The sequence below is a fragment of the Prionailurus viverrinus genome, chromosome E2 (assembly GCF_022837055.1).
Source record: "Prionailurus viverrinus isolate Anna chromosome E2, UM_Priviv_1.0, whole genome shotgun sequence".
Classification (NCBI taxonomy): Eukaryota; Metazoa; Chordata; class Mammalia; order Carnivora; family Felidae; genus Prionailurus; species Prionailurus viverrinus.
This window is the reverse complement of record NC_062575.1, coordinates 40,082,681-40,096,587: the sequence shown is the minus strand read 5'-3', so window position 1 is coordinate 40,096,587 and position 13,907 is coordinate 40,082,681. Positions and strand designations below refer to the sequence as shown.

The window sequence follows — 13,907 nt, the reverse complement described above, 5'->3', positions numbered from 1 at the left end:
AAAACTGTCATACGAAGAACATTATCAAGAAATTGAAATGACAACCTATAGAATGGGAGGAAATATTTGCAAATGATATAGCTCATAAGGATTTAATACCTAGAATATATAAAGAACTACAACACAACAAAAAGATAATGCAACTTGAAAATGGGCAAAGGGCTTGAATAGACATTCTTCCAAAGAAGACATACAAATGGTTAATAAACACGTGGAAAGATGCTCAGCATCCTTAGTTATTAGAGAAATGCAAATCAAAACCACAATGAGATATCTCAACACCTATTAGGATAGCTATAATCAAAAACAATGGAAAATAAGTGTTGGCAAGGATGTGGAAAAATAGGGAACCTCATGCATTGCTGATGTAAAATTTTGCAAATGCTATGAAAAACAGTTTGGCAGTTCCTCAAAAAGTTAAACACAGAATTACCATATGACTCAGCAATTCCACTCCTAGGTACACACCATAAAGAACTGAAAACAAGAACTCAGATACTTGTACACCAATGTTCACAGCAACATTACTCACAACAGCAAAACAGTAGAAACAATCCATATTTCATCAACAGAACAAATAAACAAAATGTTGTGTATATATGTACAATGGAATATTATTCAGTCTTAAACAGAAATGAGGTTGTAATACACACCATAACATGGATGAACTGTGAAAACATGCTACATGAAATAAGCCAGTCACCAAAGGATACCAAAGGACAAAGGACATATGATTCCACTTCTATGAAATACTAGAATTGGTAAATTCATATAGGCAGAAAGTAGTTTAGAGGTAATTAGGGGCTCAAGAGGGTAACTAGGGGAGAATGAGTTATTGCTTAATAGTTACAGATTTTCTGTTTGGGGTGTTGACAAAGTTTTGCAAATAGTGGTGATGGTTGCATTAATAGTAATTGTAATTAATGCCATGGAAATGTACATTTAAAATGGTTAAAATGGCAAATTTTATTATATATATATTTCATCACAATAATCAAGACTGTCAGAATAAAAGGTCAGTAAATTTTTTCACTCCAAGTTTTTAAAGCTTCTTGAAGTCAGAGACTTGGGTAGGGGGACTAGGAGGGTAGCGGGGGGACAGGGGGGCAGGGGAAGGCATTGACAGCACTGGAAATAAACTTTGAAAGCAAGGATTATGTAATGGCTCATTTTTGTGTCTCTGTAAGTCCTAGAACAGACCATGCAAACTGGAAAGAGAATTATACATATTTAAATATAGAGGATGATGAATAAAGGATGACTGACTTGAATAAGAGGGGGGAGGATCAATGAATGAACAATGATACACTTCCAAGAACACAAAGAAAATAGAGCATTCCCATCCAGTTCTTGTCATTCAACAAGAATTTCATCATGTAATATAGCAGGCAGCAAAAACCTGGACTATCCTACCTTTCTAAAAGGACATGTGGCAGTATTCTTAAGTCTCTTATGATCTCTGTATACCAAAATTTATTTAATACGAAGAGAACCACAATGTTTAAACTCTTATTAAACTATCTAGTAATATTTGACACCTAGGCAGCTCAGCTGGTTGAGTGTCTGATTCTGGATTTCGGCTCAGGTCATGATTTCGTGGTTCATGAGATCGAGCCCCTCGTTGGGCTCCACACTGAGCTGAGCGTGAAGCTTGCTTAAGATTCTCTCTCTCTCTCTCTCTCTCTCTCTCTCTCTTTCTCTCTCTCTCTCTCTCTCTCCCCCCCCCCCGCCCTTCTCTCGCATTCTCTCTCTCTTTAGCTAAAATTAAAAGAAAAAAAATGTAGTAAAATTGTTATTCACTATCCCTTACTCTTACTTTTATATATCATTTGTGAAAATTACTTCAAGAAATAAAAAGTAAAAAGGATCTGTTGGACCTGGGACATGCAAAAGATGATGACTATTTTTCCTGGCATACTAAAGGTTAATGTATTTCCTTAGCACTGTCCACTGAAAAGCCTTGATGAAATATTATCCCAGTATGATGAGCACTACTGGGGCCCTGATCTTGATTGGTTTCTAAGCATTTCCCATTAAAAAGAAATAAGGTTCTTTGAAGAAATAGTCAATTTCAGGACTAAGGCAAGAAAACTACAAGGTAAGCCTGGAATACCTTGTGCCCAAAAGCAGGGTAATGAATGACCAAGGAATTATGGAACATGCCAAAGGGATGCAGGAACTGGCTGAAAGGGGCTTCCACTGGACAAACTGGGACAATTTAAGCATCAGAAGGAATAATGACAAATTATCACAAACATTTAAAAAAAAAACACACACAAAAGTTTATAGTAATGCTAAAAGGGGGGAAGGGCTCTCTTCTTTACAGAAAAATGCCAGCTATATAATTAGAAAATCACCAATCTGCTAACATTAATATAGTAACTGATTCAGGCAAGGATCATCCATGGTAAAACGCTGTGAGGGAACAGGATATTTAGTCTTCAAGCATTACTACCATTAAAGCACTTATTTCTTACACAGGGAACAGGTAGTTTTATGGTAGAAAGATCTAGTAGATGCCACCTTAAGTAATCAGCAACACCTACAATGGGATAAAGTAACATCACGTGTCTCCTGCTGTGATGCAGTGAGAAGTTATCATCTATGTAGTATCCAACCAAAAATGCTTAATGTTGTGTTTTCATGATTATATTCATTGCACATCTCCAAATTGTGGGCCATTCTATGAGAAAACTGTCATCAACTCTTCAAAAACACCAATTTCATAAAGACAAAAGGCGGCAAGGAGATTGCTGTAGAAGGAAACTAAAGAGATAAAAACAGCCAAATGCAATCTTTGATTGAATCTTGGATGGAAAAAGAGTTATAAAAAACATTTTTAGAAAAACTAAGGAAATGTGAGTATGTTAAATAACATTGTATGTCAATGTTCATTTCTTGGGTGTGAAAATAAGATACTATATTTATGTAGAAAAATGACCCTGTTCTGAAAGAATATGTGTTTAAGTACTAGGGGCGTGATGATGTCTGCAATTTATTTTCAAATGGTTTAACAAGAAAAAAAAAAGGCACAGAAAGAAAAATCAAATGGTACAAAATATTACTAATGACTCTATTCTCTCAACCTTCCTGTTGTTTTTACAATTTTTCAAAATAAACAGTCGCAGCTTAAAAAAGAAAAAACTGCCATCGGGCAGACTAATTCACCAATCTGGATACGAAGGAAAGAATGATACAAGCTAAAAGATTTTTAAATCCATACTAAAAACATTAGATGAGAAGACAAAACCAATCAGTTATGGTGAAACATAGACTCTGCACATTCTCTGCCCTTTCCCCACCAGTGTTTTGGAACTATTCTTGTCTTGTACTCCAATCTGGACAGGTCTAATATAATGAAAAAAAAGTTTCCCCTCCTGAAATACTGTTTCATAATGTTTATTAATAACTATCAAAAGACTAAAACCAAAGTTGTCTTTTGGCTCAGGTCACAATAGGGCTATGCACTGGCAATGCAGAGCCCGCTTGGGATTCTCTCTCTCCTCCACTCCCTCTGCCTCTCCCCCACAAACTCTCTCAAAATAAATAAAGAGCTTTGAAAAAAAATAAAATTAAAATAAAGGATTGTTAAAACCGAGAATTTCTGGGGCACCTGGGTGGCTCAGTTGGTTAAGCACCTGACTTTGATTTCGGCTCAGGTCATGATCTCATGGTTCGTGAGATCAGCCCCACTTGGGGCTCTATCCTGACAGCACAGAGCCTACTTGGGATTCTCTCACCCTGTCTGTGCCCCTCCCCTGCTGGAGCGTGCAAGCTCTCTCTCTCAAAAATAAGTAAACATTTTTTTAAAATTGAGAATTTCTAGCACTGGGTGTTGTATGTAAGCGATGAGCCATGGGAATCTACCCCCAAACCAAGAGCACACCGTACACACTGTATGTGAGCCAATTTGACAATAAATTGTATTAAAATAAATAAATAAAGTTGAGAATTTCTTCTCTTCATCAAAGGACACCAGTATAAAGTATTAGTCAAGCACAGACTAGAGAAGAAATTTACAAAACTTTCCTAAAAAGCACTCATATCAAAAGTACATAAAGAACTGCTACGAATCAATTAAAATATGGCACACATCCCAACTGAAAATGGACAAGAGATAGCAGGTATTTTACCAAAAATAAACAAACAGAAAAGCATATAGCCAAAAAATATTTGAAAAAGTGATCAACGGTTAGCAAATATGAATGGCTAGCAAATATGAAAAAGACAAACAGTACCAAGTGGTGATGAGGATGTGCAACAGCTAGAACTTTCACCTGCTGCTGACAAGGAACGAAAATTGGTATCACCACTTTAGAAAACAAGCATTATAAGTAGAACTGAAGACCAATACCCCACTAGAAAGTTCAGGGCAAAAACTGTACAAACAACCGAAATTGTTGACCTGAAAAATTAAGAGAGTCCATGAAGATTCTAATATCAAATTTGTAACATCTTTCACAACGCCTAGCACACAAAGAATTTATTTTATATTACATATAATACAACCCCACAATCCCATTATCGCACCCTTTCCTCACACATGAGAAACGGATGGTTATAATTTAAGATCAGTACGATTCTCAAAATGTATTCCAATGGCTTCTCATCTCACAAAAATAAAAACCAAAATCCTTACAACTCACCTGGACTCATTCTGAGCTGACTGCCCCTGACTAGAAACTCCTCTCCAAAATACCCTCCCTTACCAAAACTTTCTTCTTCTATCTAGCCTTACCTATCACAAACCATCTGACATTTTAAATGGGCCTCTTCCATGCCTAGAATGTAATCTCCGTGAAAGCAAGGACATTATTTTTGTTTCTTACTAGGTCCTCAGCAGAAGATGGCATATAGTAGGTACTTGTCTGCCATGTGGAGGATATATGCCTGGCATGTAGAAGTGCTCAGTATTTGTTGAAAAAATATATGCTTGGATTCTGGGCGTGGAGAGAACAGCTGTTGTATGAGGTACATGACTGACAGTTTCTTAAACTATATGCAGTTCAGTTTATCATAAGAAATATGAAAACCCTCCATTAAGTTAAATTAGTTGTTCCACTTTATGAAGAATTTGAGATATTTAGTGTTAATGCATTTAATAACCCAGGTTTTATATCAGGAAAGAATAAATTATTCCAAACTCCAATTGACAATTATATGAGCCACGCAGCAGTAATTATAGCAAAATAATAAATATTATTCTCATCAATTTTCCAAAGTTACTATTCTCCAGCAAATAAACCTATGAAAATAATACTATATACCACTTTTTTCACATTACAATAAAATCTCAGTAATTATGCTAAAAAAAGATAATAAGATCTGGAAATATAAAATGCAGATATTGTGGAAATATCACCTTAGCAAAGAAACCAAAATTTCAACATAATGCAATTCTAAGACAGAACCAGATTTAAGAAGATCTGAGTATGAGGAAAGTTCCCTACAAAAACAGCCCACTACAGTCCTGAATCAGAACTTTTATGGCATAGGTCAGTCTAGAGAAGCTCCTAAGTAGCTCACATTTTTCCACCAAATATTTTACTAACACTGGTAAAAAAAAAAAAAAAAAAAAAAAAAGAAAAAGAAAAAGAGAAAGAAAAGAAAAAAAAAGATGAGCGAAGTTCTTTCTTGTCCCTGTAATCTTTTGACAGAGAATTAAGACTAAAACCTCCAAGGAAAAATGAAAAAAGGAAATCAACTGGGAATAGATGTTGAATAAATTATATCTATCAACTCTGAAATAACCAAGAAATAAACCATATGAACCGGTGTTCAAACAAGCCAAGAGTTACTTTTCAGGCCCAGAAAAGTATTCAGCAGTTAAAGATACAACATCCTAGTTTTCATTACAATTAAAGTAAGTTTTATCAACAGCCTTTATTCAAAGAGCTAAAATCTCAACCAATTTCACTCACTTTTAGTAAAATAAGAAATGAAATTGTTTTTAAAACATTTAATGGTGTTTTCCTATATAAACTGTGAATACTTATAAACATAACTATAACCACACTATTCATACTGCTCTATAATCTTTAATGCCTGCATAAAAAGCTCATCATACGTATCATGATTTATTTAATCAATCCCCTAATGTTGGATTTTTAGTTTTTTCATTATTATAAACAAAGCTGCAGGGGACCTTTCTGTATGCATCTTTTTTGGCTAAATCAAAGTTTTAACAGGTTTTAAGTTTAAAAAAATGTTTTTGGGGGGCCTGGCCGGCTCAGTCAGCTAAGCGTCCAACTTCGGCTCAGGTCATGATCTCAGTTTGTGGGTTCCAACCCTTCGTCAGGCTCTGTGCCAACAGTTCGGAGCCTGGATCATGCTTTGGATTCTGTCTCCCTCTCTTTGCACCCCCCCACCCCCGAGCTCTGCTTGCATTCTGTTTCTCTCTCCCAAAAATAGATTTTTTTTTTAATTTTTAAATGTTTTTGAAAGTGTTTTAGCATTGATGCTATAAATGAAAACAATGTTAAAATATTTGATCCTGTCCATTTATTACAGATGTTGTCATTTACTGGGGCTCATTTACGCATCCCCCACCTTTGTTTTTTTTCCTTAGTCACTAATTTTGTCGTTGTTACTCAGTGTTCCAAAGTATAAATGAGGGGAAAACAGAGAGAGTTACACTTCTCAGCTGAATTTAAAAATAAGTTGGGGGCAGCTGAGTGGCTCAATCAGTTAAAAACGACCAACTTCTGCTCAGGTCATGATCTCAGGGTTCATGGGTTCAAAGCCCCACATTGGGCTCTGTGCTGACAGCTCAGTCTGGAGCTGCTTCGGATTCTGTGAGTCCGTCACTCTCTGCCCCTTCCCCACTCGTGCTCGCTCGCTCTCTCAAAAATTAACATTAAAAAAAAAATTTTTAATTAAAAAAAAAAAAACCTGACGAGCAACACTTAAGCCATATTACCTAACAGTCTTCTCAACCAAGGCTCCCAGTGAAAATAAGGCCCAAAACCTAAAGTATCCTTGTATGTAATGAATTAATTTCTCTCCTCTGCATCTAGAGCCTACTAGCTAGGTACCAAAAAAAAAAAAAAAAAAATCAAGTCATTTTCTTCAGGTGTTAATTCTCTTTCACACTGGGAAAACCACTGCAAAAACCCAAGTCCTAAAGCACATTTAGCTGGATTTATATTAAAAAAAAAAAAAAAAAGTACTAAGTGCCACACAAATATAAAGCTACAATGACATTCTTCCCTTTTTCACTCCAAGAATGTCAAAACACTTCTATTTTACTGAGTTAGCTGGGTTGGTCTTAAAGCCTAAATAAAGTCCCTCACAAAATAACTGAATATTTACTATATACAGCTTTCCTATACCAAACTATAATTGAAGTATAGCTATCTCTAACTAGGATATTTTGTGGCATTATGGGTCTACTGTTCACTGAAGCAAATCCTGTAAAATACTGTGCAGTCTACTTACAGAAGGGCTTTATCAACTGGGAATTTTACACACGCATGACACACATGCACATGCTTACTTTAACTGCCAAAACATTAACATAATACAGAAAAGTAATTTGGTAACATAGTCAATGTCTACTGAAAATAGTTATTTAGATTCCTACAGGCCTGTAACTGAAAAGACAACTAGATACTATATCAGAAAGCTGTTCAGAGCACCCCAAAAGGTATCCTTTGTATTTCAGCCACACTAACATTAGAATAAAACTAAGGATCTCTCTTTCACAATGACAAATGGAAGGAAACATATCAAGTGAGCATTATGCATGTGTTATACTATGAAAGAGAGAGTAATTCCTCTATAGACCAGACTAAAGGCAATGGGAACACCATCTTCTGAGGGTCTGTTTCAAATTTCCTAAAAAAGCAAAAAATGGAAATAATTTTGCCAAAAATGAACAAATTAATTTCAAGAAGGGCTGTCTTTTCTTCTTTTTCTCTTCAAAAAGGAAAAATTATGATCTATTAACGTCTTATAATTTAAATAACACAATACTTGTTGGATTAAAAAAAAAAAAAGCCAAGTTTAAAACCCAGCAGTTGTACATGACATTAGAAGAAAATGGCCCTATGGGGCGCCTGGGTGGCTCAGTCAGTTGAGCGTCCGACTTCAGCCCAGGTCATGATCTCACGGTCTGTGAGTTGGGCTCTGTGCCGTGTTGGGTGTTGGGCTCCGTGTTGGGCTCTGCGCTGACAGCTCAGAGCCTGCAGCCTGCTTCACATTCTGTGTCTCCCTCTCTCTCTGCCCCTCCCCCAATCGTGCTCTGTCTCTCTCTCTCTCAAAAATAAATAAAAATGTTAAAAAAAAAAAGAAGAAAATGGCCCTCAGAAAAGGAAATTCAATGTATAAAATAATTTAGAACCATAACAAAGTAGGAAAGATCCCCACAGTTCATCCTAACAGGTGGTTTCGAAGCAAACCAGGATTTTTTTTTTTTTGGTTCTGTGAAAAGCCCCTCATCTAGATGAACTGAGTATATTTGCATACCTATGCAAGTAGTTATTTTTATACAGGAATGTTCAATAGAAAAAGTTAGGGATTCCCATTGTTTACACTTTTGAAACAACTTCCTAACCCTTTTAGCCATGATACTCTCAAGAAGACATAAGACATTTTAAGTAAATATTGCTTTTCAAAGTAAGAATTTCAAACTTTCTGGAGACACCGACAACCTGAAATGCTACAAAATCCAAAGGAAAAAATACTCAAACAACACCGTATTTCTTAAATCGGGCATACTTCTTCATATACAATCCCACTAGGAAATGCAAAATTTTCTTCCCTACACTGGCAGATTAAAACTTATTATACGATTAAAGTTAAAATTTAATAAAATTGCGTTCCACTTTGACCAACACTAAACAACCAAGTTGTTTATCAATGCGTGCAACCTGATAAAGAGCAACAATGTGTATATATTTTAGCAACGATTTTTAAGAAGATACTAAGGTGAGCCCTCCATTGACCGCGTACCCCAAACCAAAAAATTCCCACGCACTGCTGTCTATATTAGGTCTAAAAACTCACTTTGATACGCAATTTAAAGGGATAGTCACCTCCCTCTTTCCCATCCCTTCCCTCCCCTTGAAGGTCAAAGGGCTCCAGACAAAAGACAACAAAAGCACGTGACAAAAGTTTCTCCCAACACTTTCTCTCTCCAAGCCTGGAGGCTGTGCTCCTCCCCGGTACCGCGTCAGGATCGAGCTGGGCCCGGGACCAGAAGGCTGCGGCCCACAGCGGGAAGGAGGGGGCCTCCGGGGCGAGCGGGGGAGGCGGACCCCGAGGAGGGCCCCAGCCCCAGATTGGGGGGGCCGGGCGCCGAGGATGTGCCGGGGAGCGGGCGCCTCCCGAGACCACCGCCGGAAGCGCGGGGCCCGGAGCGCGGCCTGTTACCTTTTCCTGCTCCTCTCGGAGCCGCGCCACCTCCGGGGCGCGCAGCGGCGCCGCGGCCGAGGACGAGGCCGAGGCCGAGGCGTGGGACCCGGGGTCGGCCGGGGCCTCCATGGTGGAGGCGCCGGGACCTCAGCGGGGCGAACGAGTCCTAAACAAATGTTTATGGAGGCGGCGTGGCCGGCGGCTGCCCAGCACCCGCGTGCTCGCCCTCATGCACTGCGTGCCCCTCGCTGAGGAGGCCGCGCCTGTCTTCTCCGCTGCCGCGGCGGCCGCTGCTCGCGTCCCGGCTGCCCGCGGCCGCATTTCACACGCGCATGCCGCCCGCCGCCGCCGCCGCCGCGGGCTCGAAGCAGCAGGCGGGCCGGTGAGAGCCGGAGGCGCCTGTCCGGTGACCGGGCCGAGACAGGCGTCCTGTGGCGGCCGCGCCTCCTCCGCGCCTCCCCCGTAGGCTCCGCCCCTCGCTCCGCCCCGCGCGGCACGCCGGGAAGCGCGCGGAGCCCCCGCCCCTGGCCCCGCCCCCCTAGTGGGTCACGTGGTGCAGGAGTGACGCGGCTGAGGCGGGCTTACCCCGCGAGGTTTGCGCTGCATTGTAGCCTCTGGAAGCTTTCATTCTATCCGGGATCCACGCTGAGTGAGTGCTCCTGGAGGTGAGCCTTGTGTCCCCTTCGTCTTCCAGTCGTTTAGCGCTGCATCTGGCGGTGGAAGCTTAATTCAAGAACCAAAGCTGCTTTGTAAGAACATAATTTAATTTTAGCAAGTTCAACTCTTTCCTGTGCCTGTTTAATGAATTAAAATATGCAATTATGTTTTGCGTGTGTATTAATTACTGTGCTTATATTAATATAGTGCTATGTTTGGACTATTTAAGAGATTTTTTCAAGGATAACTTAGCCCACACTTTTTCTCTTATTTCAGAACTATGCTCTCTCCTACAGCCTCTGGACACAGTAGGCACCCAATTAATGCTTCCTAGCCGGAACTGGCCATGCCCTAAGCACCACCTCTGCTCCAGTTCTTAACAGTAGCGATGGATCCTGTTTGTTTAGCGTTGTACAGATGGGAATAGGCTGAGGGGTATCTGCCGTTTACACCTTTGTATGCCTTCTTGCAGTTTCTCTTCCCTTTCTCTTAGCCAGCTCTCCAGTCCAGATACACCCTTTTTCCATTTGCTTCAAAGAAAGATGCAAGGAAAACTTGGGCAAATGGTCTATGTTAATTCCTCTTTTCCTCACTGCATATTCAACGTCAACACCTCTGAAAGAGGCAGAATCAGAATGTTTCTCATACCACCTCCTCTATCTCCACCATCATCTCTCTATCCTCACCTACCTCAGTAGCTTCTTCTCTGGCCTCCCTGCTTCCACTCTTGCCCCTGTAATGGACTTTGTCAGCTGCCCTTTGTCTATCTCCCCTCCTTCACATGGTCTACCCTAGCCCACATAGTTCCTGTGCCTTTGGGAAGCTGACCCACCCCAGCTCCAGTCTAAAGGCATGATGCATTTTCCCTGTAAATAGTTGATTCCGGAAAGGGCATGTGATACTTCACAAACAGAGTTCCTGAAGGCTTCTGAAAAAGTTCTCCCTCATTCTTTGGAAGTGTTTCCATAAAAAAAAAAAAAAATCTATCCATCCCTTGGTGGGGAAGTACAGGGCATATGGCCCTGTGTATTTCAGCTCTAGTAAAACCACCCGGACACCTCTTAGCCTCACAATGAAGTTGAGTCTGTGGTCACCAGAGCCAAGAGACAGAACTTGAGTTCTTGACTATATCACAGCACTGGACTCAGGGCTGAATCAGCCAGCTCTGAAGTCTACATTACCTCTACACTTCTGGTTAAAGAGGCCAGTAAATTTTCTGATGGATTAAGGCAGTTTGCATCATATTTTATGTCACCAGCAGCCAAAGATTCTGATTCATGTACCCCCAATCTATTTTCAGCTCAGCAGCCTGAAGGAGCTTTTAAAAATAACCAGATCATATCACTCTCCCTGCTTGAGCCCTCCATGAATTCTCACTGCAACTAGAATAAAATCCAGATGTCCTACTAGAATTCTGTATTATATCTGACCCACCTTTCTAACTGCCTTGCAAGCCCCCTTGCCACTCATACCAACCATAATGGTTTCGCTCTTCTCCTGCCTTGGGGTCTTGGCACTGGCTGATCTTGCTGCCTGCAATACTTCTGCTGGATCGTTGCATGGTCTACTCCTTTGCATCACTCAGGCCTCGATTCAAATAAAAAAGCTTCCCTGATATCCTGTCTGTAGAAGACCCTCCCCTCTCCTCCAAGCATCCTCCAGCACCTCACTTTTTAAATTTTCTTCATAGCACTTACCCCTTTTTAGGATTACCAATTTTATCTGCTTCTATACTAGTTACCATCTCTTCACAGTAGAACACCAGCTCCATGAGAACAGGGACTTGGTTGACATTCCATGAACATTTGCTGCTTCCTTCACTCAGTCCTAAGAGCTCTCAGAAGTAACAGCAGAAGAACTTGAACTGTAAAACCCAAACAGACCCAAGCTGTGGTCCCAACTCTGCCACTTGCCTGCTGACAAGTCTTAGGCAAGACCCTTAACCTGCTGAGTTTCATTCTCCTGTACAACAAGTCTTAGAGCTATACCTGCCTCAGGGTTGGCTTGAAGAATGATGGTGATCACAAGTATAAAAGCTGACAGTGAAAACTTCCTCTATCCATCTAAAATCCTTCAAATTATAATCACTCATCCAGGTGAACATCAGCCACCCCAAAACACCTTCAATAAAACAAAACACCTTCAAATAAAACAAAACAGCAAAAATTATTGACCCCCTTCCATGTACCAGGCCCTCCCTTGTGCATGAGAAGCAGGAGGTGATCAAGGCAGGGACCAGAACTGTCTGTGGATCTTGGAGTCAACAGAGGGCCAAAGACCTTAGATGAGGTTCTTTTAATTCTATAGGAGGTTCATCCTTAACCCCAAGGTCAAAAAATCATCCCTTCCATGAAGTTCCCCTGGTACTTCATCTGCTTATCCTTAGGGATGTCACTGATCACTCAAATCCTTCTTGTATATGGTTTTTCTGTACACTTCAGCCTCCCCTCCAAGGAAAGGGATGAAATCATCTTTAAGTCTGAAAAATACATAGCACCAAGCATGGCAGTTGCTACAGTTGTTGCCATCTCTCAGATGCCAGTAATAGAAACTCAAAGTGAGTTATGGAAAAAAACAAAAATTTTAAAAGGAGGGATTCAGAAGGGCATGAGGCAAAATGGTGGAGTGAAGGCCCTAGGGATCAGTCCCTTCATCGAAACAACTGTCAGAGCCACTGGGTGGCTCAGTCGGTTGAGTGTCCAACTCATGGTTTCACCTCAGTCTTGATCTCATGGTTTGTGAGTTCAAGCCCCAAGAGGGGCTCAGCGATGGCACTGACATCGCAGGGCCTCCTTAGGATCCTCTTTCTTCCTCTTTTTCTGCTCCTCCCCTTCTCTCTCTCCCTCTCTCTTTCTCTCAAAATAAATAAATAACCCTAAAAACCAACCAAACAAAAACAACTGTCAGTTGGAAACGGAAACACTCACAGAGTCAACAATATTGAAACTCTGGAACTTGAACTTTAAAAAACCAGGAGAGTGCATGATAAAAGAAAAGGTCACCAACTGTTGGTAGGGGTGGGGAGGGGTGAGAACCAGCTGCCATGCCCCATTCCTCAGCCCGCACCCCACCATGCAGCTGTGGGATTAGCAGCCACCATTCCTGGAGTGGTTGGCTGATGCCAGTGTGAGCAGTAAGGTCCTTGTCCTCCAGAACATTTCGGTCAGTCTACCAGCTCCCTGAGAGACAGGTGGAGACTGGCCTTCTAGAACTGCAGCAATTTCCCCTGACAGCATCTACTGGAAGATTTAAAGGGACAGACTTTTTTTTTTTTTTTTTTTTTTTTTTTTTTTTTAAGAAAATCTTCAAGTCACTGGCTGGCTGTAGAGATAACAGAATAAAAACTTCAATGACCACACGTTCCAAGGAATACACTTTGAAAAATAGTTTGGAAAAATCACTAAAGAGATGACAGCAAACTTCAACAAGCAAAAATCAGCAATCCCTGAGGAGCAGGAAAATCGGATTTCCAGAGTTCACATACTAATACTCAAAATGTCCAGTCCTCAACAAACAATACAAAACATACCAAAAAACAAGTATGTAAAGCCAATTCGCAGAAAAAAAATAATAATAATTAGAAACCATCCCTAAGGAAGCCCAGACATTGGAAATATTAGTCAAAGACATTAAATCAACTATCTTAAATATGCTTAATAAGCTGAAGGAAATCATAGACAAAGAACTAAAGGAAACCACACAAAAAAATTTATGAACAAATAGGGAATGGCAATAAAGAGATCAAAATTATGAAAAGGAACAAAAAAGAAACCCTAGAGCTGAAAAATACAATAAATAAAAAATAAAATAATAAATTCACTACAGGAGCCAAAAGGATTTGAGCTGGCAGAAGAAATATCAAAAAACTTTGAATATAAGGCACTCAAAATTATCCA

The 13,907-nt window shown here is 40.2% G+C and overlaps 1 protein-coding gene across 5 annotated transcripts in view; it reads right to left on the bottom strand.

Moving 5' to 3' along the window:
- URI1 (URI1 prefoldin like chaperone) overlaps positions 1 to 13,907 on the bottom strand; it is a 99,458-nt gene that overhangs the window by 72,589 nt on the left and 12,962 nt on the right. Inside the window, exons 2-3 of one of the 5 annotated variants that reach the window (XM_047834973.1) lie at positions 11,709 to 11,875; positions 9,940 to 10,096 (exon numbers count right to left, since the gene is read on the bottom strand). In XM_047834973.1, coding sequence (XP_047690929.1) covers positions 9,940 to 9,960 — 21 coding nt within the window. In that variant the 5' untranslated portion in view covers positions 9,961 to 10,096; positions 11,709 to 11,875. Of the gene's footprint in view, positions 1 to 9,372; positions 9,825 to 9,939; positions 10,097 to 11,708; positions 11,876 to 13,907 lie in introns of those variants that run through there. The other 4 variants (XM_047834974.1, XM_047834975.1, XM_047834976.1 and 1 more) reach the window with 4 other exon arrangements.